This window comes from Pteronotus mesoamericanus, unplaced genomic scaffold, assembly GCF_021234165.1.
Source record: "Pteronotus mesoamericanus isolate MK-2021 breed Mesoamerican mustached bat unplaced genomic scaffold, CSHL_Meso_final scaffold_36, whole genome shotgun sequence".
Classification (NCBI taxonomy): Eukaryota; Metazoa; Chordata; class Mammalia; order Chiroptera; family Mormoopidae; genus Pteronotus; species Pteronotus mesoamericanus.
The window spans coordinates 21,919,619-21,944,388 of NW_026555313.1; the positions used below are offsets into that span (position 1 = coordinate 21,919,619).

The window sequence follows — 24,770 nt, forward strand, 5'->3', positions numbered from 1 at the left end:
CAATTCTGGAAGTTTATTTACATAGTAAGTTCCGAGCTGGAAGTGGACAATCTCCAGTCTTCCTGTCCATCGTTGTAGTTATGCAGTGTTCCCAGCCAGCCAAAGCAGCACCAAGTGCAGGGGAATGAAGAGAATCCAGATAAAAAACTATGACTCAGTGTTCTTGATTTATTGATTTATGGCTTGTGGGCAGCCGGCTGAGGCCAGGATTTCCAGAGACCCTTCTTGCAGATCCCTCTCCCTCATCAGGTAATTCCACACTCGACAGGTCCCATACCTGGAAACAGTGTGATGACTATGTAAGGAATAAGATCCAGTGGGTATACTAGGAAAATTCAGCTCTTCTCACTGACACTGGTGTCATAGTTGACTGTGGTAGAAGTGAAATGAACTTGGAAATGAACTTGGTCACCAATACTTAGCCCAAGAACCAGCCTGGGTACCCAAGTACTATTAGGAGTGGGGAATAGAGAGCAGAACAGGAGAAAAGGATGGATTCCACTGAGGTGAATTAAGGAAGCCCTGAGGCTGCCATCCGTTCTCCAGGCAGCCTTGATACTGAAGGCAATGATGCTATAACCTGAAAGTCCTGTGTTCCTGACACTCTTGGTATAATACTTGTGCCACGGTGGGATGCCTTAGCCAAACAGATGGAGGGTGAGACATTAAAGAGGTTGAGAAGACAATGAAATTGCTCTGTATTATGTAAAGATCTTACTATAACTTAAAACTGAACAGGAAGAAATCCAAGCATGGATAAAGGGCATCACCCCTATGCCTGTTGAATGAATCTTCAGGATTCTGCTTTCAAGGATTATTAGGTAGGAGAAGTCTCCTGTCTATTCTTCTTAGCACCTCAGCTGCAGAGCTCCAGAGGACTAGGGATTTGGGGGAGTGAAGAGGTATCCAGCTAGATGAAGCCCAGCCTTGCTCTGTTTGCTCTATTTCAGTTGCTTTCCATAGGGCACTGGAGTTTCGGAGGGTTGGGATATTTTAGTGCTACCTAGCATATGTAGAGCAGGGCATTCAGATAGAGACAAGTGGAATCAATAAGGTAAAAATTCATATGTTAGCTGGAACTTCCTAGTGGACACTTTTCATTGAAGAGCTAAAAAGAGCCTTTTGGCTAAATAAGCTCTTCTTCCTATCTCACTTTTGGTCAGGCTGCAGCTACAGACAAAATTCTGGGAAGCAACACCATCTCACAGAGATGGGAGTCTGTCTTAGAGACGAAGTCTGAAGCTGGAACTGGCAAGTAGTCATGTTTCTACCTTTCCTAGCCTGGATCCCCTTTTATTCCCTGTCTTTGCACTCCCTCTCCTCTTCCAACCACCCCCATTTGTACAAATATTGAGTCATATTATTTTTTGTTTAATTCAAGAGGCAATCTTTGCACCAGTGTTAGGCTTATTGATACAGTTCCTATCTCTAATGCAAAAGCAAACTGCATTTGCTCCTACTGAGTTTGGCAGCAGGGGAACTGGCCCTTTCTCTTCCAGGTACTGCAGACACTCACTGGCATCACCTGTGTGGGACACCATTACTTCTGGAACTAAGGAAAGAAGAATATTTTGGGTTGGGGGATTAAGAGGGATGGTGGACAAAGAGGGCTGAAGTTTCAAGCAACAAAATTTCCCAAGTTAAGTTTGAGTGACAGAGTATTCCTGCCACTAGAACATTCTTTCTTCCCTCCTATTTCCTACAGGTGCAAACCCTGTAACCCACCTCGCCAGCTTTTACTTCTTTTCTGTCAAGGCAGAGGCATTTGGTGGGTGGGTAAGGGTCCTGAGGTGCTCTGGCCACAGGTGCCATCTGTGTTTCCTTGTGACCAAATTGAACCAACCACCCAGATGTGGTCCAGGGGAATCTCTGCCTTCTGCTCAAGGGCCTCCTCACTTCAGCAGGGAGATGTCATCAGCAAAGTCATCATGCTGATGGCGCAGACAGCGGAGGCAACGCCACTGACACACCATGAGGCAGAGTGGCAGCATGAAGAGGGCGCAGATGGCAGCCATGACATAGGCTATCGTCATGAGGGTTGATTCATCTGTCTGTGGAATGTTGTAGCCACAGTCTTCCATGTCCAGGGTGACAAACGGACCTTCCACCGCTGCTGTCCTGAACTCATCGTGCACTGGAGAAAGGGCACATGTGAGTGGGCAGGTCTCATCATCATAGAGCAGTTTGGAATATACAACAAAAATAACTCCTGATAGGCCTTGAAATTAGCCCCTTTGGGGGCTATCAAAAGCCAGTGCTAGGTGGGGGCATGTCCCCCACTGGCTTGGGAGCAACAACCTTTTTTCTGTGTACCTGTCTAATAGGAATGATACCCAAAAGTCCGTTGTTCTGAGTTGACTAAAAAGAGCTCCATATACACCTAGTAGACTCACCTGACACTGCTAAAATCTAGTTGCAAGACTAGTTGCTACCATTCTGAAGTAGCATTCAAACTCACCATACAGCAGGTGACAGGGTCACTGTGGGCTCAGCCTGCTGCCCTTGGATCTAGAGCTTCCTAAGGTGCTAGGCAGCTCTTGCTGCCCTGGGTGTCCGACAGAGGTACCACCCGAGGCAAGCAGTACAAAACAAGCATGAACGCTGACACGCGTTTGTCCAGTGTGTTCAGTGTGTTGACTCGGGCTTGAGGCAACTGTTACTACCTCCCCGCTGATGGGCCCAGGTATCCTGACTGCTGGATAGGGAGAACATAGATAGACTGACCCCGTAACCTGGTGTTCTCACCATGGCAAGCGCTGACAGCAAAGCCAATTCGTTTCCTTGCCCGATCAAAGACAACGTAGAAGCCCTCCATGATAACTGCTCCCATAACAGTGCCCGTGGATGACTGTGAGATGGCGAACTTGTAGCAGTCATCTTGGGATGTGGCCACGTCTTCCACTGGCCGCAGGTATTGCTAAGGATAAGGAATCAAAGAGTTACAGCATATCTTCCTCTTTTCCTCACTCCATCCATCACCCTGTCTCTGCATTCTAGGTATCTATGTCTTTGGGCCACTCTTCCTTTGTCATTCCTAAACTCTCAACGGTTGGTTTTCCCAAGAGCCCTTTGCCACTGGACACTCATCTATTTTATCTCCCAAGCTGTGGGGAGCCGTGCCTACTGACTTTCTATATGCACTGTGTCTTCCTGGGGCCCCACTACTCAGGTTAGGGACATACCTGTGGAAGAATGGTGATGCGGAAGGACTGATTGGTGACCTCACTCATTAGGTAGAGTGAGATGACTGGGAAAATGTTCCAAGGGGTGGTGCCTGCTTGCCAGCACACTAGCTGCTCCCCTAGCCAAAAGCCGTCCGGGAACTTCTCTGTCTGTGTTGGTCAAAAAAGGATAATGAGGAAACGGCCTCCTTCACCACCTTGCCTCTCCTGTTTTCACATCCACTTAATGGGCCCTTTATAGTGGAACCTCGGTTCTCGAACTTAATTCATTCTAGAAGGCTGTTTGAGAGGCAATTTGTTTGAAAACTGAGTCATACTCATACTCACACGTTCTCTCCTTTGTTGCCTGAGAGTCGTGTGACCAATCATTCAGGTATCAGCAATGAAAGGGTTACCAGGTCGAGGACAGGAGTTTTGTTTGACAACTGAGACTTTTTTTCCTTGAACAACTTGGCTGAGAACCGAATTGTTCGAGATGGGAGATGTTCAAAAACCGAGGTTTGATTGTATTTGCCTTTCCTGGAATATCCAAACTGGAGAAAGGTTAACTGAAACCCAAGAATTAGAGGAAGAGAGCAGGGGAGTGAGGCCAAAACCTTGTGGCAGGGGGATTCTGTGATGAGCAAACAGGCCCACCAAAGAGTTTTAAGAGCTCTTAGGTAGAAGGGTCTCAGGGTAGACATTTTGGCTCTTGTTAAAGACTTAACAGACTTCCCCTGACTCTGTCATCCCTGTACCCCTCTCCTTAGTCCCACTGACCGAGGAGGCTGCCTTGATGGATTTGACTGCAGCTTCGAACACTTTCTTGGGCAAACGAAGGTTGGTGGTGCCACTGTCCACGATGCTCTTATCATAGTTGTACTAAGAGGAGAAGAGAGAATTAGAGAAGTCAGAAGCCTTTTGTGATGCCAGGGTCTGGCCTGAGTCAGAGGGGTGAGTCTGACTGTGGGGTCCTGCCTGGGTTGGCATCTTGGCTTTGCCATTTCTTATGTGTACATCCTCAGGCAAGTTACTTAACCCAGTGCCTCAGTTTCCGAATCTTAAAGGATGATGATAGTACCTACCTCAAAGAGTTACTATAAGGATTAAATAAATCAATGCATTCAAAGTGCTTAGAATGGGGCCTGACACATAGGAAACAGTAAATGTTAACTCTTACTATCTTGGGTGGGAAGACAGTCTCCAAATCTTGAAAATAAAAATATCTTGTATAGTGCTTTTAACTTTTCATATACTTTTAAATCTATCATAATTTAGCACATGTTAATAACCTAAGTAAAGAAGACTCCCATGGTTGAGCTGCCATTTGTTGGGTACTACTATGTGGTAGGCATTGGGATAAACACTATGCATTTTCTCTATCTTCACCACAGTCTTTCAAATGCTGTTTTTATCTATTTTGTAGATGAGGAAACTGAGACACAACACAGGAACTTGCCTAAGGTCAGGTAGCCAGTACATGGCAGAGCTGGAAACCCAGTCAGTCTTCCTGACCCCAAAGCAGGACTCTAGTACATCATCATATCATACAGCCTTGCAAATGAATTGCCGAAGGTCATAAAGCAAGGCAGTGACTAGGGTGCGGGTGTGCCCTTGTTGTTACTAGACCATAAGCCATGTGGTCCCTGTGAAAGTGCTCTGCCAGCCCCTCACTCCAAACCTCAAGTCCTGCTATGTGACCCTTATGCTCCTGACTGTTCTCGGTTCAGTCCACAAATCTTTCTGCAGGTCCTGCACTTCTGCCTGTCCTCTCAACCTCATAAACCAGGGTCTGACCTCACCGCCTTGCCTCCCCCCCATATCTCTCCCTGGTATCCCCTTGGTTTTATTACCTCCTTGCAGTCCATTTTCAGATCCTGTCCATTGATCTCCACTCGCACAATGATCACCTCATAATACCACTCTCGCCGAATGGGTGTGTACCAGAGGCTGCCTGTGTACAGCGAGTGGTCAATACCCCCAATGATCTAGGGAGAAAAAGAGGCAGGTACCTCAGCACAGAAGGACAGCAAGTCACCCTGAGAGCAAGTGATAGGACCAGTAATTTCTGGGGGTGGTAAGGCCCCCTATAGATCACCTTCCTCCATGCTTCTAATCAAATCATGCCCAAAGTGACTATGGCTTCTTAAAATGTATTAATGTGTTCAGGGGAAGAGACCTTCCACATTTTTAATTGTTTGTTTCAGAATCACACGGTCCTTGATATGAAGTTATTTAAACCTAAACTGGCACAATAAATGTTGAATGAATGATTATTTGCTTCTATTATAAATTTTATTTTCTCGTTAGAGATGGACAACCATTCACCAGTTGTCCTAATTAATAAATAGATTTTTAAACTTCTTACATCTCTGCCTTCTTATCATCAGACTGAATAATCTTACTCCAATAGGTCTTATTTTCATTTCCTTTGAAACTTTTCCAATTATCTCTGATCCTTTCCAAGTTTACCACTGGTGACTTGAATCCTTTCCGGAACAATGCAAGGAAGAAAGGATGGATGAAGGTGAGGGTAGGGGATATAAAGATACTAAATAGTGGAGCCCAGGACTTTGGCATGGCTTAATGGAGGGAAGGGAGGCAGATGGTGCCCATCTCTCTGCCAGTGCCAGGACCTCCCCTCTCCTAGGACCTACTCACCATGCTCCCTCCAACTGAGGCCAGCACTTCTGACTGGTTGAAGGGGAAGCCAGTGCCACATAGCTGCAGGGAGAAGAGATTGGGAACGTGGGTCTGCTTTACCAAGGAGTCAAAGAAAGGCTCCAGGGAGTCGTCGGGCTATGGCAGAAAGAGACAAGGAGTTAGTCCTCACACAGAGGACCCCAGTGGACTGAGGCCAGCTCCCTGCTTAAACTGGAAGGCAAAAGCAGACTTGGGGGTTGTTCCTTGGGAAAGACCATCTTGGGGTACTGAGATTTGGCAGAGAGAGAGGGTTAATAGGAGACACTGGCAACGCAAACAGGAGAGTAATGATGGACCCACAGATCTATAGGAGATTTGATCCCCTATGCCTAACCTAATTCCGATTTATGGGGCCCTATTATTCTTAAAGATCTCAGAATTAGCAGAAACCACAGCCTATTCTGTACCTATCACAGTATCTCTCGCTATAGGCCTGGCCTCTGTAGGGATGAACTTCAGACTGCCTTTGAACTGATTTGTTTCCCTCCCCTTCTTAGTAAGTTCCTCCCCTTCTCTTTCCCAACTGGGTCCTTGTGTAGTATGCAATGCACAGACACAACATCTGGAGCCAGGTCTGTTCTACTCACCCTGGCAATCTCAGCATAGGCCAGCCCCAGGATGCCTTCCCAGTTGGAGCCATTGATGAAGAACTTGTCTGACTCAGTGATGGCAGCAATGTTGGCACGTACAGTGACATTGGGGCCATGGGGAATGCTCACCAGGTCGGTGCCCAGCTCCCCTTCCCACTTGCCCTGGGTGTAGGGTACATACACACCCTTCCGGAGGTCCCGGTATGTGCTGGACCTGTGAAAATGGAGGCAGAGATCTGTGGATGCATAACCATAACGACTGGTACAGGGATCCAGCATCAAAGCAGTTCCCAAATACCTAGCCTTATCTCAGGCATTCTAGATAAGTAAGATGCTCTCAGGCTGCTCAGCAGAGTCTAGGGAGATCAGTCACCCAGAACATAATGTAAAGTGACCTGGCAAACTGATCAGGGGAGCTATTGCTGGGGCTCACTCTCCTGTCTCCATAGCTCATGTTTCTAGATCTTGAGCTCAGGTCCTGTGAAGAACAAGCCTAGGCTTTGTGTATTGTTTGTTGCTACTAAAAGGACAGCTAGTGGGCATGTATTGCCCACCCCACCCCCAGCTCCATCAAGCTCCCAGAGAAAAGGAGCCATTGATTCTCTTGCTGCCTTGGGACCCAGTGGTATCATCTAAATGGTAGACAAAGTGCCAGGCGCAGCAATGTGGAACCTCTACAAGTTCTTCCAGAGAAGGGATTTGCACAACCATCTAACTAAGCAGGGCATGCAGGTATTACACACCACTTGTATGAAACATGCTTATCAATACCCCCAGCTGTGTTTAATCACACCACTAACCAGGACTTGGTGTGTCTCATCAGGGACAATGACAGGACTGGGACAAGAACCTGCAATCAATTCCCTTTCGTCGTGAGCACACCCCACTTCCTGACCACTTTCTCTAGATGGGAAGTTAAAGGACAGGCAGCCTCAGAAGGCAGGAGTTGGGGAAGGTGGCTTTGACATCTTCCTAGAAGTCCAAGAATGGGATTCAAGCCTTTACTCACGTTTTCACACGTAGAGATGCCTCAGACATTAGTTATTCTCGTGCCACTTCCTGCTTTTATGCTAAGAGTATCCCAGGGGATCACTTGCTGCCTCTTACCTTTAAAACCCACTTTAACCCAGCCTCCCACCAGTTAGCTAAATCCAGCTGCTGGAACTCTGGGTGATACAGAAGGAGACATTTTAGCTTACAGTCCCTGAGCTGGTCCCGGCAGCGGGGTTTATGGAAGGCTCTTTCTTCACTTTTGTGAACTGTGCAAAGCCACAGGGTGACCCCCAAGTGAGGACACAGCAGAATGAGCTGTCACGCAGCCTGCTCGGCCTAGATTATACATGGTGTTGCCTGAAAACAGGGCCACCGAGTGGGTATGGAATGAAGTCCCCTAGCTTCCCCATTCAGAAAGAGAGAAGGAGACCCTGAGATTATTCTGGGAGCTTTGGGGCTGCTCTCTTTCCTCCTTTCCCTGTCACAGGAAGCTGCCTGGCCTCAATACTGAAGAACTTCCTACTGCCTCTTAACTTACCCTTTCCCATGGGACACCTCCTTAGATCCATACCACCCCACTCTTCTGCCCTGGTTGCTGTCGCCTTCTTCTCCCACCCCATTCCCCAGCAGCAAGAAAGGGTCTAAGGAGCTAGTCTTTCTCTCTGCAGCCCTTTCCTTTTCTCTGACCCTTCTTGGCCCTGTATCCTTGGGACGTATTATCCCCCCCAGCTCTCCCCAGGACTCACAGCTGCCTCTGGTAGTAGCGATGCAGGAAAGGGTGGGGGGCAGCCCCCACTGCAAAATTACTGCTGCCTGTGTCCACCAGGATGTTGAGCTGCCAGAGAAAGGGAAAAGAAAGATGTTATTGACAGGAGGCTCTGGACTCACAACCTCGGGTCCTTCGCCGCACCAGCCACATGGTCTCCCTTTGGAGTGTCCACCGTGAAGTGTCCATGAGGCAGGACTGGGCAGGCTGGCAACCACAGACACAACATGTGTCCTGTGGCATCCTCAGCTTGGCCTCAGAGACCTCGTGTCTGCTTCTGTCTTCTCTGTAGAATCATAGCATTTTCTGAGTTATCAGAACCACATTATGTGCACGCGCATGTGTGTGTGTGTGTGTGTGTGTTGTCTCCATCCCTGTCTCTCTCTACCCTCAGATTAACTGTACTTTCTTTCTGTACCTGTCTAATTCTGTCCCCAGAGCTTGCCCTTTCCTTCCTTTTCTGGTTCTCCTAGGAATCTCATCACCCAGCAGTCAGCCTGGGTCATCCAGGGCCTGGGTTGTGGCTAAATGAACATGGACAGATGTCTTTTTGGTGTTCTTTGCTGTGCAGCTCCTTCTAGCATTTCTCCTACTTGTCCCTCCTTCCTCCTTTGATAGTCTTCCAAATTCCTGTCTTCTAAGTCTGCCTTCCCTTTAACCTCCCATCCCAAGAAAGCAGTCTGTCCAGTACTGATTTCTGAATGCCTGCTACATCCTCACAGGCCAAAAGAGGGAAGGTCCTGTCTTCAGAAACAGTTGTCTGTAAAGTGAGTCCTGTCTTGCCCACCTGCCATGTCCACCAACCTCAGCTTCTCCCCTGACCTCAGGGCCCTTCATTTCTGTGTCCTCTCTCCTCAGCGCTGTGATGTCAGCTGGCCTTGTATTTGGTGCAGGCTCTGACCTGGTCACCTTGGGCAGGTCACCATGCTTCTCTGGGCTCCAGCTTCCTCCACTCGGCTGCTCCTTCCTGTTCTCAGCAGTCCTCTGTGACACTGCAGACTGCTCCTCCTCCAATGCCTGCTCAGGCTTCCTGGCCTCCCCATATCCCCAAGGACACCTGTCCACTGGCGCCCAGGCCCTCTGACCTGGCCTCACTCAGCCTTCCTTCCTGGGCCCACCACTCCGGGCCTGGTTCCCATTTCCCCCTCTGCCCTCTTCCCTGATTTCCCCCTTTTCCCTCTCCCTGGTCTCTGAGCAGCCACTTGCTCCAGATGCTGTGCTTTCAGAGAGAATCAATAAAGCTGGAGGCACAGCAGGTCAGATTTCAATCAGCCGGGTTAATGATTAAAAAGGCTTCTTCACCCCAGGGTCCCACCCCCGCCTGCCAGAACTCTGCTGCCAGCACCATGTTGGCCTCATATTGGCAGTGATCCCTGCTACCACAAGACCCCAAAGAAAGAGGATCTCCTCCACCACACTGGTCCCACAGTTATGCAAGGGAGAGCTGCCTGGAATGTGTGCGTGGCCAATTTGAGGAAAATAGGACCACTTTTTACACTGGAAGGGAGCTTCTATCTGGGGGCTCAACGTCCCAGCTGTTCCAGACAGCTCCCCGCTCCTTCCCACTCCTCTCTACTCCTGCGGTGGGAGGGGCTCTCTGCAGGCCATCCCCTTCCCAGCCAGCAGGTGCAATCACTCTTGCTGCCCTTCCAGTCCCAGCCTTTCTCCTTGTCTGAGGAAGGTCTCCCCCTTTCACCTTAAAGGGGATCGAACCCTCCTCTCCCTGCCCTCTCAGCTCATACCTCTGCCACCCACTCTTTGCCCTCACAAGAAAATGGGCAACCAGAGTAAGCAGTTGCCATTTCCTCTTGAGCAAGGTTCTGACTGTCTGTCTGTCCTTCGAGTATGATCCTGCTTCTAAGAGATTTCTGGTCCTGTCCTTAAACATTTCTAGCACAAGCCCCCTGGGCAGCCTCGCACAGAGGCCTCTTCCAGGGGAGGGCCTTCAGCAACTGAGCCACCACTCTCACTGTAAAACAGGGCAGTTAAGGGTAGCCGGAAAGAGGAAAATAGTGGTAAACGAGGCGCATGCCACCAAACCTACACAGACAGCCTCACCAAGGAAGCCCACATGATGGAACCTTCCATGTCTCCCACACCAGTCATTGCAACCTGCCTGCCGCTGTATGAGCCAGTCCTTCCTCTTAGATGTCCCTCCTCCTGGCTTGGGAACCAAATCTCTCCTTCATTCTCAGGCACCTACCCCATCCATCATCCCTGTCTCTCGGGTCGTTAACCACCTTGCTGCTCCCTGACCTTGACTCCCACCCCAAGTCTGGAACCTACTCATTGGCATTTACAAATGCTTCAGTCTATTCATTTTTAAAAGATCTTTTAAGTCTCACATCCGCCTCCAGCTACCCTCTTTCTTCTGCCTTCACAACCAAAGTTCTCAGCCAAGCTGTCTTCATTTCTTCACCTCCCACTCATTCCTCAACCCATTCTAAAACTGAATTTCCCCTCTATCCCTCCCTCCACTATAAAACAGCCCTTACTACAGTTACCAATGATTTCATGTCACCAAATGCAAAAGACATTTTCAAGTCAGGCCTCATGGTACTCAACTTCTCTGCAACATTCAATACCGCTGACCTCTCTCTCCCTCCTTGAAACACCCTTCTCTGCACCAGCCCCGCTGTCATTCTCCCAGCTCTCTGATCATACCTTCTCTTTGCAGGCTCGCTCCTCCAGGCTTGGGCTTTGGCCCTCTTCCTCTCCTGCTGTACTCGCACCCTAAATCACCTTGCCGTGGCTGCAGCTACAGTCATCACCTCTATGCTTAAGCTTGTAGCCCTAGCTCCCCCACACCAACTCCTTAAAGCTCCAGAAGCACATACCAAACTGCCTCAAATCTACTTCAAATTTAAAATGTCCAAAGCTGACCTTACATGGTCCTGCCCCTCTGTCTTTGCCCAGTGTCCCCTACATTAGTGAATGGCATCATCATCCACCTGTTCCATAAGTTGGCAACTTCAAAGGCATACCAAAACCTTCCTCTTCTTCACACTTCTATTCAAAGCCTCATCAAGTCCTGTCCAATGAACTGTCTGAAAAGTCTCAGATGGTATGAACAAGTTGAATTTATTCATTTCTTGCCATCTCTCCTTGCCACCCCTAGGCCAAGCTGTCATCATTTCATTCTGGGATATAACTGACTGGTCATGGCACATCAACCACCCTTAACCTCTCCGACCTGTTTTTGCATGGTGGCTAGAGTGATCTTTCTAAGGTGCACATTTGACCATGCTAACACCCCTATGTCAATAGTTTATCTTTGCTATTAAAATAAAAGTGTAAAGCGTGAACATTTTGAGCCCCTTCGTGATCCAGCCCTGCTTGCATATCCATCCTAGCTTGTCCCATCCGCCCCTAAGCCCTCTGCCTACTTGTCACTCTGGCCTCATTTCAGGTCCTCAAACCATCCTCCTTTCCTCTTCCAGCTTCATCTACTCCTTCATTCTTCAGCCTGAGCTCAAAAGGGACTTCCTAAGAGAGAGAGACCAGGTTAAATTGTCTTGTTTAAAATGTTTCCATAGAACTTGTCGCTCTAATTCCACATTGTCTCTTGCCTCCCCCATGTAACTAATTTTAAAAAAAATCCCCATTGTGTTCCCAGTGGATATCACAGTGCCTGGCAATAAATATTGCTTGAATGAATGGTTAAAGGAAAGATGATGGGAAAGAGCTCATCTACCCTATATTTGGGGCAAGGAAGGGATCCCTCTGTTGACCCCCAAACTGTGGGAGTTTTTAAGTTCTAGTGTTGCTCTGCCTGAGACCTGCCTTCCTCTCACCAGGTCACCAGGTTTGGCACAGGATGTCATTCTTCAGGCAGCCTGAGGTCCCGAAGTCATCTTACTTCTTCCCCATCCCTCAGGTCCCTGCCAACTCAGGAGTCTCTGTAGCTGTTGACTTCAGATGCACAGGGGACTGAAGCCTGGGGGTCAGGGCTAGGTCAGTGCCAATTATTTAACAAACAAACATGCCCCTGGGGCCTCTGAGGGAAGGCAGCTTCAGGGGAAGTGCTAACAAGTCCCACTGGGGAAGGCACACCTGCCCATTTCCCCTGAAGACAGCAGTAGATTTTGGGTGGTGAGAGAGGTACTGAGCTGTTGAGTTCAGGGTAAGTAAGCTCTTTGTTCCCCAGAGCCCAGCTGCCTTGGCTCCAGCACTCACTAGCAGATCACAGTAGCTCAGATTCTTCTAGGTAAAAAGAGACAGGAGTCATCTGTTCACTGGCCTGGAGAGATGGGACTGTTTCCAATTCTGAAAGATCTGTAGTTACTGAGATCCATGACCTTTCTTAGTAGTCTATTCCAGGATCTTCCAGTAGTCTATTTGCAAGCCTCTGGGGAGGGGATTTTAGCCCAAATTATCCCACTTCTGATTCTCCTAGTCTATTCCTTTCTGTGGGGGCCTCAGAGTTGATGGAAGGAGAGCTCTTCCACTCTTATATAATAAGCCTTTTCACTAAACTGAAATGTAGAAGTCTTCTTCCATTTTACTGACGAGGAAACTCAGACCTAGTATGAGTAAGCAACTTGACCCACCTTATGCTGAATACAATGAGACACAAAGCCAGGACAAGGATCCATCGGTTCTAAGCCCTAAGTCTGGTCTTTCATCTCCTTGACCTTACTGAATCTCTCATTTGGAGAAGAAATATATGGTAGATTGTTACACTAATGAATCATACCCTTTGCATCCATGACATGATATTATCCCCTCTGACACTGACTCTGGGCTTGGCCACATGACTTGTTTTGGCCAAGGAGACATCAGCAAAGGAGGAAAGCAGAGGTTTGATAAGTTCTTATGCACTGGGGATTGCCCTCTTGGAAGGCTTCCCTGAGACCGTGCAAAGAAGCTCAGTCTTGCCCCCTTGAAGGTGAAACACTTCACGGAGAAAGAGGTCCAGCAGGCCCAGCTTAGTCTGGCCCCCTGCTGACTCCCCAGCTGAATTCACCCACCTGATAGAGCCCAGGTAAGACTGGTAGAACCATAAGCCAACCCACAGAACCCTGAGAAACAAAATGGCCCTTGTCTTCAGCCATTAAGTTTTCCAGAAAACTGATACAAAACTTCCTGAATTAAATCCTGAGATCCTTGGCCTTGGTGGCCTCTAACCAACAATAGCTCAACGCCAATGAACTTCTCTCATCACTTTTCCCTTTCCTCATCACACTTCTCATGAAGTTTCTGAAAAGCACAACAACCACTTCCCTCTCTGCATCTTTGCATATGCTGTTTCCTTTGCTTATAATGTGTTCTCCCTATTTTGTCTAACATTTCTCTTCAACTTTCTAGTCGCAGTTTAAACATCCTTTCTCCCAAACGTCTTGCCCCGATGCCCTCAGCCAAGATTAGCTTCCTTCTTGCAGACCTCAATAACTCCTGCGCTTCTTTGTATGTCACTCAACAAACTTTTAATCATTTATCTATTGCCTGCATGTCCCGCACACTGTGAGCTCCACAAGGGTGGGAGCATGTCTGTGTCCTCATTACCTAATTCTTACCTAGCCCTCAGTAAATACTCCAAAACAACTTTAAGTGAGAGCAATTGCCTCATTTCCAGTAGTTACCTGAGATACTTCAGACTCTTGCTATTAATTCTCAGCCCCAGGGTCTTTGCCAGGGTGGTTTTTTCAGTCTGGTACTATACAGGGTGATGATGACACTGACACCCACCCTATCCACTCAGTGTCCACTCAGGCTCTTAGAGCAGCCATAGTGACTTCAGGACTCCTTGCTTCTGGAATCACTGGGCCAGATTCATCTGCTTTCCTAAGTGGATGTTTCCAGATCAGAGTTTGCCCGAGGCTGAGAGGAGGAGGGAAGGAAGGAAGCACTGAGGAACTTAACAGCAGCAGCTGGGAGTGGCTGAGGGCCATCAGGGTACTCAGTTCCTACATCGAACTGAATCTAGTGACTGTGTCCTGTCCAGGTTCCTCCCACCTTGACCAAATCAGCTGATCCAATGAAAATGGACAGTTTTTCTCCAGACATGTTCCCTGCTTCCACTGCTCTCTCCAGGATGAAGCTGGCAATTGATACCTGGGAATGAGCCGGCTGCCAGGCTCCCCACCTTGGGCTGGTTTTATTTTGTTTCTTAAAAGAATCCCAAGGTGGCTGTATCACCCCAAACTTTATCTAGTGCACACTTCCCCCTTTAGACAGGATGCTCCATTTCCCCCAGCCTCAAATCCAGCTCAGCTAATATTTGTCAGGGCTTCTGATTCAAATCAGATGGCGGAATCAAATGGTCAAAAATAAACATGCCTGTCTTAAAGATCAGATCTAAGACAATCATTTTCAAACTTTTTTTTTTTTAAGCAGCAGGACCCTTTTCCCATCTTATGCAGGATCCCAGTGTACCAAAGAGAGAAAAAGCAGAGATGTTCTGCTGGAAGAAGAGGTGTTACCTTCCCCATGCCCGTCCCATCCCCAGTAGTTCTTCAGGAAACCCTTGAGCACCTGCAGCCTCCATGAAACCCACATGGAAAGCCCCAGTCTGTGAGGTATCATGGCTGCTATTGGCTCCCTGCTTTCCATTGCCAAACAGTAAATCCTTCCTGTTGTCTATCCATGTCCCGCTCACACGTGACTGGCATTGATACTCTCTGGGTCTGCACTCAGTTGAAAATGAAGCTGGTCTGTGGCACAAACCCCACTTTCCCCCTTAGGAACTGGGTCATCCTCTGCACATAGGCTTCTCTGCTTGAGCCATGTGGAGATACCAGATTCACTTCTTTTGCTCCTTGGCAAAAAGTCCACAGGCACCAGGAAAGAATAATTGGTGGGGTTCATGGCCCTCGAGAGGCCAATCAAGGAGACATCCAGCCTGGACACAGTGGGATTACATTGGGCAGCAGAGTGTAACCACAGGGCCATAGCAATCTGGGAGGTCTGGGGAAGGTTTGGCTAGGGTGGGAGAGACAGGGAGCTCAGCCTGTTTCCTCTGTGGCTTTGTCAGAGTCTGTGAGAAAAGACCCAGAAGTCCTGCCTTCCCATTTCAGTCCCTAGGATTACTGATTTGTCATTCACCTCAGCACACACACCTCCTCTCTCAGGTTCCACTGGGCACAGCACCTGCTTCCCAGGTCTGGATGCATCCTGCCTGGGGAAGCTTAGGGTGGTTCTAGGACCTGGAAAATGGTCTGGCTCCTTCCTAGAACTCTCCGCTGCCCAGGCCCCCAAGAGAAATGGCTCCTAGTAGACAGAGAAGTTAGTTGTCAGGTAGGGGGCTTCCCTGGTTCTCTTCCTGGATTTTCAACCAGAATTCTCTGCTTAGCTCCCTATTGGAGACAACGAGAAGGGTTCCTGACCTTCCACCTTAGTGAAAGGGCACAGCCTTTCTCAATGCCCTCCACTCCCAAATGAACTCTTTCTTTTCTGACTTGGGGAGGCAGAGGAGAAGTGAGTGAAACAACAGCATCAGGGTCGCAGCAAGGGCCAATGTGCAGCATGAAGCCCAGCACCATCAATCCCGCTGTGGTCTCAGGGACTGGGTAGGCAAACTTAGAACTGGGATCCCATCTGCTTTGTCTAATTTGGAGGGTGGTTCTTTGAGTCCAATGGTTTTTAATCTTTTTAGTATCCGAACTTGAAAAAATAATCTGGAATTCCACTGTATAAAAACAATAAAAGCTGAGCTATTCTAGGAGGGCCGGGAGATTTGGGGTCTGGTGGGAGCAGAAGAGCTTGCGGAAAGGTGGAAGGTACACCCTTGCCTGCCTTCCTTTCTCTTAACCTTCTCCCTCACACTTGTGGTCCCTTTATAGAATTCAACAAACCACAGCTTGAACACCATTCTAGGCACGGGGGAGGAAAACTACTCGGCTCTTCTTGGTGTCTGAGACTCTGAACACTTATTTTCTTATTAGAGAAGTTTTCTACTTCTCTAATCATTTTCTCTTGCCTCCTTGATCCCTAGTCTATACACAATGTTCTTTCCCTAACCATTTTTCTCTGTTCTCTCTATTCTTTCAAAGAGCATTTCATTTGCTAACTTAGCTTTCACAACTGCCTCTCCGCAGGTGACTCTGGGTCTACCTGTCCAGTCCTAACTTCTGTCTCCTGGTTTCCAGATCCCCATTCTCAGATGGTTGCTGTGTCCATCCGCAAGAATGGTCTACTGGCATCTCAAAGTCAACCAACATGTCCCAGACCGTAGAATGTGGGAAAGAACCCAGTATTTGCACATGGAATACAAACTTGAAACGTAGCTTAGTTTTTCCTTAGCTGAGTAACTTTGGGCAAACCACTTAGTCTCTTTGAGCCTCAATTTCCTCATCCCTAAAGTAGACATGCTAATACATATTCCTTGTAGTTAAAGCAGAATAATACACATGGAATTTGGAAGATTAACTTGTGCTTTAACAGCTTGCTCCTTTTGCTGTGTTCCCTGACGCAAACCCAGTCAGAGAGGTTGAAAGGAGGAGGATCATCTTCTCTTCCCTTTCCTTACCAGGGTAGAGACCAGCTGGGTGAACTGACAAGTGAATGCTGGATCTCTCCTCCTTTCTTTTATTTACTTAGGTTTATCTTTTAAATTTTTAAATTGAATTTATTGGGGTAACATTGCTTGATAAAATAAAATAAGTTTCAGGTATACCATTCTGTACTACATCATCCGTATACTGTATTGTGGGTTTACCACCCCAAGTCTCCTTCCATCACCATTTATCCCTCCTTTACCCTCTTTTAGCTCCCCCACTCCTTCCCTCTGGCAATCAGACCTCTCCTCTTTTCAGTCCTCATTACCACCACTCTCTTTCGGGCCCTTGTATCCTAACTTTGATCCTCCTCTCAGGCTCTAGACTCTCCACGCTATCCTCCACACCAGCAATTTTCAACTGGTGTGTTGCAAGAATTTTTAAAACATGCAATAACTGACTATCTAGTCAGGGCACTGACCTCTTTCTTTTCCCTTAGATTGTCAAAAAAAAAAAAAAAAAAAAAAAAAAGGACAGCCAATACAACAATAGCTATCTGGTGTGAATGAATCAAAATTATACCTATCTTTTTTTTGTTAGATTCTGTGTGCTGCAGAATTTTAGTCATTAGCTTAAATGTGCTGTGAGATGAAAAATGTTGACAATTGCTGCTCCTGGAACCAAAACTACACTAGACCGCCCCTCTTCTCATATATTTACCAGGACTCCCTACTGCCTCTAGAATAAAAATGCAGACTCCACCCAGCTTCACAGCATCCCGACCACAACTTCCAGCTTCTTAGCATAGCCCACTTCTTCCTGAAGTGTTCCTCCCCACCACTCTCCAAACAGCAAACTGTTCTCTTTCTAGGCCATATTCACATGCTACACTTTCCAGCGAGCCTTTCCAACACCTGTCCCAAGAAGCTACTTGTATATCTGCACGTCACATCAAATTCTGCGCTTTCCAAGTACTCAGACTCTGGCATTATTTTTTCTCTTCTGCACACATGGGTGCTCAAAAAACTTTTGTCTAACTGAGTTGACTATCACCATATATCAACCCTAACAACTAAATTATTATCCTGTGCCTGGATAGAGAGGTTCCTACCATGGTAATGATATGATATTCTTTCATTTAGAAAAAAATAATGAAAATACTTTTACCAGCACTCCAGCTTTGCATTTACAGTTGCCCACCAACAGCTCTATTTAGATATCTTACAGTTTATTAATCATTCACTCAATGTTTTTTAGATGCATCTTTTGAGCCTGGTGCTGTCATAGATATTAGGTAAAGAAAAGACACTGAAAAGAGGAATTAAAAAATTTAAAAGACACTGTTCTCAAGAACTTGATGTTTCATGAGGGAAACACACAGTTACACATTTGGATAAGTGTAGTAAGGGAGATATGAGCAGATAGCATGAGAGACTGGAAGAAGGGTGTTCATGATAAACTCTTCTTCTCCCCAAGACACACAAGCAGGCGGCGTGGTGCCACAGGAAGTACAAGGGCGAGACAGCATCTTACTGGCCTGCCACCTTGCTAACTGTTTACCCTTTCAGTCCCTATTTCTTCTGTTAGAAGCTGTGAATATAAAGAATAAAATAATCTATGTAGAATATATTTTAAAGACTTTACATAAACCGTAACCATAAATACAAGTAGACATTTGTATACAAGTACTGCGAAGCCACCCCCTGCTGCCCACTTGCCTATTCCCTCAAATGGTCTTGTTTTGTTCCAGTTCACCCCAGATCAAAACCTCAAAATCATCTTTGACACCTTCTTCCTCACTCTTCACACCAATGTTGCCAAGTCCTGTCCATCTTCTTGTACTGCTTCCCGCATCCTGGTCCTCCCCTCCCTTTTCATCTTATCACAGCCTCATGCAGTCCTTGTCACAGCGCCTCACACTGGGACTGTGCGACAGAACCTCTGCCCCTGTCTGTGTCTCTCAGTTCTAGACTCTCTGAAATTTAGATGTCCCTTCCTAGAAGATTGCTTTCTTTATGTCATTCCTTTGCACAAATAAATTCCATTTCCCCCTTATATCTGTAGAAGAAGGTCCAAACATTACAGCTTAAGATTTAAGGCTTTTGGTAAACTGGCTCTCTTATTTACCCAAACCTGTAACATTAACTGAACTGGTTTTCTGTCTGTCTCCTGAACAAACATGCCTAAGCCCAAACACATGTAACTCACGGGACCCAGTGTCAGGGAGGGAAGAAGTGGACATACAAATAAAGTACAATTACAGTTTGGTGGGACGGGTGCCATTTCCCCACTGAGCATGGTCTCCCTCCTCCTGACCATCCTTCAAGACCATGCTAACAGCACACCTCCTCTGTGAGGCCTTCCCTAATTTTACCTCCTCAACAACAACACACTCACTCAGTATACTACTGTGGATCAAACTTGAGACACAGCGCCTGAAATTCTGACTCAGGGAACCTGAGGTAGGGCCAGAGAATTTATAGTTCTAACAGGCTCCGATAAAAGGGCCTGAGGACCTCACTAGGAGTACCACCGCTGTGGATTAACTTGTACTAGCACTTATACTTTCACTTCACACTAAACTCTTTCTGGGCAGAAAATGTATGTACTATCTCTTTGTGGATCAGCTCCCAAACCAAGCAATTAATTGCATGGCACATAGCAAGTGCTCACTTTTACTTGTTCAGAGTATTCTGCCATGAGTGTTCTTATATGGTGCTTACAACAGCCCACCAGGCAGGGAGATAGGGCAGGCTGCTGGGAAAAGAATGAAAGTCACCGCAGAGCAGTGATGCTGATGTTGCTTCAGGTTTGCAGCCCAGGGCAATCCACAGTCCTTTCGCCTGTGGTCTCCCTGGCACTGGATTCGTCAGCTGGTGTTGAACTTTAAGCCCACTTTCCCCTTCTTTTAGACATTTATTGGGCAATAAATGTCTCTCTGCCAACTTCTGGGCTGGGGGATGTAGGCATGATCTCAGGGGTGTAGGGAAGTATAGTAACTTGTCCCCGTTTCTACATGTGTAAAACATGGAGGCCTAGAACACCCAGGTTTTAATGCTTCATGGCATAGCCCACAAGAGGCAGAAGTGCCAAACAAATTAGGAGAAAGTGGCTTTATATTTACTGGAGGTCAATTGTGTGTCCAGCTACACTGTTCTAGGTGCTTTTATCTATATAGTCCCATTTAATCCTCCCAATTACCTAGCAATGGAGAGCTCATTTCACCCATGTGAAAGACAAGGCAATAGCCTCAGAGAAGTTGTATCATTTGCCCAAAGCCACATAGCTGAGGAGAAGCTGGAATTCCTGGCCTGTCTGACCCCAAAGCCCTTACTGGTTTCACAGCCCTGTTCTGCTTCCATGTCACGGGGTCTATGCACACAGTTTGCACAGCGCATCATGGTCCAAGGTCTCCACATGCCCCTGCCCTCCGCCCCCTGCCCCTGACCCAGGTGGGCCAGGCAGCTGGGGGCCTATATTCAGGCTCTGTCCTCACACTGAGGACTGATTCAAGATGGCTTCTGGGTAAGTTTTGGTGCACAGGAAAGAGGAAGGATAAGAGGGGGTGACTAGAGCCTTAGACTAGCCAGGAGGTGGGGGTGGGGGTTGGGGCAAAGTGGCAGGGGCCTGGGAAGGCTTGCTTCCTTCAGGTAATTGGGAGGTGGAGACTTGTGTTTCTGGTCCAGTGTATAAGCTGTTTGAGAAGCCCAGGGAAGTAAGTGTTCTCTCTAGGCATAAATACACTCCCACCTTCTGAGACTCTTCCAAGGGCAGGCCTCCTGGACACCGATCAGGGCAGAGGAGTGCCACACAAAGATGTTCAGGCTCAAATTCAAGGTGACACCAGCACACAGAAAACCTTCCTGCACCCATGTCCAGGCTAGCCCACAGAGGAAGCAAATGTGCTCAGAGGTCAGCTACAACATCCCACGGAAGGCTACTCATGCCCATTCTCCCACCCACCCAAAGAGGTGCAGATGGAGCAATCTCCACCAGCCACTGGTCAGGAAGGATGGGGAGAGCTGGTAGTATTTTCGCCATTGCTGCCATGTCGGTCCCTTGCTTCCCCACAGCACCTATCAGCTCATGGAAGGAGTCTTATTCTTAGAAGGGGCTCTGGTTCCCTTACAGTGATTTGTCCTTTCCTCAGGGTCAGTTTAGTCTCCTCAGGCCTGTGCTCCGGAGGCTTGAAGGCATGGGGTGGGGGAGGGGCTGGAGTGCAGATGCAAAGAGGGAAGAGGGGAAGACGGAGGGCCTGGGGAAGGTAAGAGTCTGTTCAGGGCTTCTGGGCTAGCCTGGGGGTCAGAGTTGCTCAGGCATCATGACTTGCTGTCCCTGTGGTAGCCAGGACTGTGGGAGAAAGGGCCTAATCCAATTCATATCAGGATTCTGTGGTCTTTATGTGCCAGGAACGATGGTGGGACCCTCAATTCTGGAAACACCAGAGGAGGTGATAGGGTTGGGTGACCCAGATCTGGAATGGTGGGGTTGGGAGACCAGGTTTGGCCAGGGCTGACACCTGTTCCTAACACCCCCTTTGACTTAGATCCTTCCCTAGGTCAGGTTCCCTGCACTGACGTGCTTCTCTTGCCCCAAATCCTTACCAAAACATAAGTAAGTGTGTAAGATGGGAGAGCAGTCAGACCAGGGAAACTGAAGGGAAGGGGATCTTTGGGAATGACAGATGACCCCAGAGGACAGGTTTGGGAGAGGGGCTCTCCTGCCCAGACCATCCAGCCCCCTTTAGCAGGGGCCAGCATGCTGTATTTCCAGCCTGTCCCCCCTCTGCTCATGCTGATAGGAGAGTAGGCCTGGCCTAGTGACCTTACCGTCTGTGGGGGGCTGCCCACAGTCATCTCCACATAGTACCCCTGACCGGACTTGCCCCTCAGGTTGTCCACCATCTCCACAAAGCTGCCCCTCCGGCAAGGCTCCTCTGGCTCCTCCGTGTCCCGGGGCAGTCGCAGCCCCAGGGGGGTCCCCCCTAGCCCGCTCCGCAGAGGCAGCCGGATGCCAGGCTGAGTGCAGTGGGCAGGCAGCAGTGCCGAGCCCATCCATAGCAGGAGCCAGGGCAGCGCTTGGGCCATTTTGGGCCCTGGCCTTCAGGCCCTCGGGGCTCCCTCGGGCCCAAGTCCGTCCCTGCTGCCTGCCCCCAACTCTGGGTGCTGGTGGTGGCTGCTCAGGAGAGGGAGCTGTGCAGCATCAGGGCTCCTGCAGGCCCCTGAACCAGCCCCGGTCCAGGCTGCGGGTATTGGGCAGGAACAATCCGCAGAGAGAAGGGAAGGAGACGGATCCTGGCTACATCTGGCCAGCGGCTTCCAGCCTTAGCAGAGGTCCGGGCGAGGATGGCTTGGACCCCCTGCGGGAGCTGGGAGGGGCGAGCATGGCAGGTCGGCAGCGGCCGGTTTCCTGGTCCTTCAGGCAGGTCAGCAGCGCGGGAAGGGGCAGAGGCTCTGGGCTCCTGCAGCTGCGTTTGCTGGTCAGGCCACCATAATTCAGCTCCTAGCTCCCAGGCAGGCTGGGGAGGCGGAAAGACTTGTGGTGGCTGCTGTCAAAGCCAAGGGTTTTCGCTGTTCCATGGGATTGCTGGGAAGTGTAGTCTTCCCAGGGCAGGTAGCCCAGCTTCCGGAGCTGGTGAGGGGTTTGTGATGCCCTCTGCCGAGTCGGAGTCCACCGTGCAGGACCCTGGCGGACAAGGCTGCCTGGGCCCTAGCTGGGCAGGGAAGAGTCATCAGGAGAGAGTGGCGGCCAACCTCTCATTCTGTCAGTCCTTCCTTCTGCATTTATTAAGTATCCACTGCATGGCAGGTATATCTGGGTAATTAATTGAGAGAAATAAAATGCACATGCACCATGCAAAATGATGAGGCCCTAAGGGTAGGGATTTTGGGGACATCTGGGGGACTTGGGAAGACTCAATGGAAGGAGGTGGTATTTAATTGGAGCCTTATAGAGTGGATGGGATTTCCACGAGCCTGCAATCTGTACGCAGATGAGAGCCAGCTGGATCTTCTCTCATCAGAGTCTTTCTGTGCCTTGATGTGCTTTCACCTCCACTCCAGATGCTGTGAATCCTGGAGACCCTCCTGATTTCTGTGCTGTCAGGAAGACTAAGGATAAATGGCTATGTCAGCTTTAAAGTATTATCACTCTAAAACTATCTGTAAATAAGTTGGTAAGAGCTTAAAACAAAAGGCTTGGAGCTCTAATAGCTTAAATAAGAAAAGCCATATGATTATATCAACATATTATTTATCAAATGTGGAAAACTGTTGTTAAAATTCAGCAGTCCTTCTAATAAAAGCTAAGGGAAAACATCTTAAACAAAGTAACAGAAAAACATAGAACACATAATAGTAACAGGCTAAAGTTATTTCCATGAAAATCAGGCTTAGGAAAGGGAAGGATGCTATCCCTTTATGTGACCAAACCTATGTGGGATGCTACTCTTATCCCACATAGTTTAGGTCAGCCTAGCTAACTCTGTATGATGAGAACATGAAACAAGTACTATTAATATTAGAAAGCCAAGGAATCATTATTTACTGATTATAGGATATGGGTAGAAAATTCTAACCAATAAGTTGACTGGGCACAAATTAAAAATTAAAAATCGATCGATCATTGTATGTATGGGAATTCTGTATATAATCAAGCTGGCATTCATATCAGAGGGAAAACTTATTATTCAATAACTATTGTTAGGAAAAGTGGCAATCCATTTGGAAGGAAAGAAAATTAAATCTGTCTTATCTAAAAATAAACTCCACATAGATCAAAGTGTATAACATTAAAAATAAAACTACAGAAAAATACAGAAGAATATTTAATGATCTTATGTTAAGAAGTCCTCTTTAACAAAACTCAGAAGTTGTTTTCTTTTTTTTAATGGACAGGCTTAACTACTTAAATTTTGAAAACTTCTGTAGAATCAGACTTACAGTATTTCAATTATGGTTTTGCCCTTAGTAACTGAGAGAGTCCAGGGTAGTGACTTATCCTTCAGTGCCTCAGTGCTCTCATTTGTAAAAAGTAGTAACAATAGTACATGCCTCATGATGTATGAATTAAATGAGATAGTCCATGTAAGTCACAAAGAATGGTGTCTGGCATATTGTAAATGTTCAATAGAAGTTAGCAATTAGTGTTATTACCACTATAACTTTTGAGAAAAATGACATTGACAGAGTTAAAAGATAAGTCACAGACTAGGAGATAGCATTTGTCACAGAATAGAGCGACAACAGGCAAATGTCTCTAACACAGAAGGAGTTGCTATAAGTCAATAAAACCTCAAACAACCTAGTAGAAATATGAACAAGTAATGTGAACAGGTAATTAATAGAAGAAATTCATAAGGTCAAAGAACATGGAAAAAAGTTCATCTTCACTAACAGTAAAAGAATGAAATTAAAACAACATTTAGATACCATTATTATTATTATTAGTTTGCTTCTCATATTGGTAATATTTGGTGTTAGTGAAGGTGTTGGTTGGACTGTAAATTATTCCATTTTTAGAGAGAAATTTGGCAATGTCAATTAAAATATAAAAAACATACTCTTTGAGCAATGTCAATGCTAAAATACTATGCATCAAAATAACAGTATTTCACCATTTGTGCACTAGTCAAACTTTGAAAACAAATTAAATTATTATCAATACAGGAATGAGACATTCATTGAATGGAATCCTGCCTAACCATTATAAAGAATGGAGTAACTTCATATGAAACTTACCTTGGAAGAGGCTTATGACATGTTAAATGAAAAAAGCGTGTTGTAGAACAATATGTACATTATGATCTCATTTCTGTAAAAATTAAAAAGTATGTACATGTGCTATACATGTGTGCATAAGTATCGAAAAATCTAGTAGATAGGAATCAAAATGTTTGCAGTAGTTTTCTCCAAAGTGTAGGATTCGTGTCTTCTTTCATTTGCTCAATCAATCATTAATTCATTCAGCAAAAGTCTTTTGAGTGCTTACTAGATGCTAGGTACTGTTTTAGGTACTGTGGATACAATAATAAAGTGGACAAAATTCCTACCCTCATTCAGCTTACATTCTAATACAGGGAGACAGAAAACAATGAAATAAATGTACAGTATTTTAGATGGCG

The 24,770-nt window shown here is 47.1% G+C and overlaps 1 protein-coding gene across 2 annotated transcripts; it reads right to left on the minus strand.

Annotated features, from left to right (window-relative positions):
• Positions 1-61: 61 nt before the first annotated feature.
• Positions 62-22,182, minus strand: BACE1 (beta-secretase 1). Of its 2 annotated transcripts, none has more exons than XM_054592319.1 (9): positions 21,478-22,182; positions 8,194-8,282; positions 6,452-6,668; positions 5,823-5,960; positions 5,015-5,149; positions 3,942-4,043; positions 3,183-3,332; positions 2,746-2,917; positions 62-2,134 (listed from the first exon to the last, which is right to left on the minus strand). In XM_054592319.1, exons 1-9 carry the CDS (start codon positions 21,733-21,735, stop codon positions 1,893-1,895), a joined length of 1,503 nt encoding a protein of 500 aa, XP_054448294.1. In that variant the 5' UTR covers positions 21,736-22,182; the 3' UTR covers positions 62-1,892. The 2 variants fall into 2 exon arrangements, with proteins under 2 accessions (XP_054448294.1, XP_054448295.1); XM_054592320.1 differs by lacking the exon at positions 21,478-22,182 and adding an exon at positions 9,018-9,075.
• Positions 22,183-24,770: the final 2,588 nt, after the last annotated feature.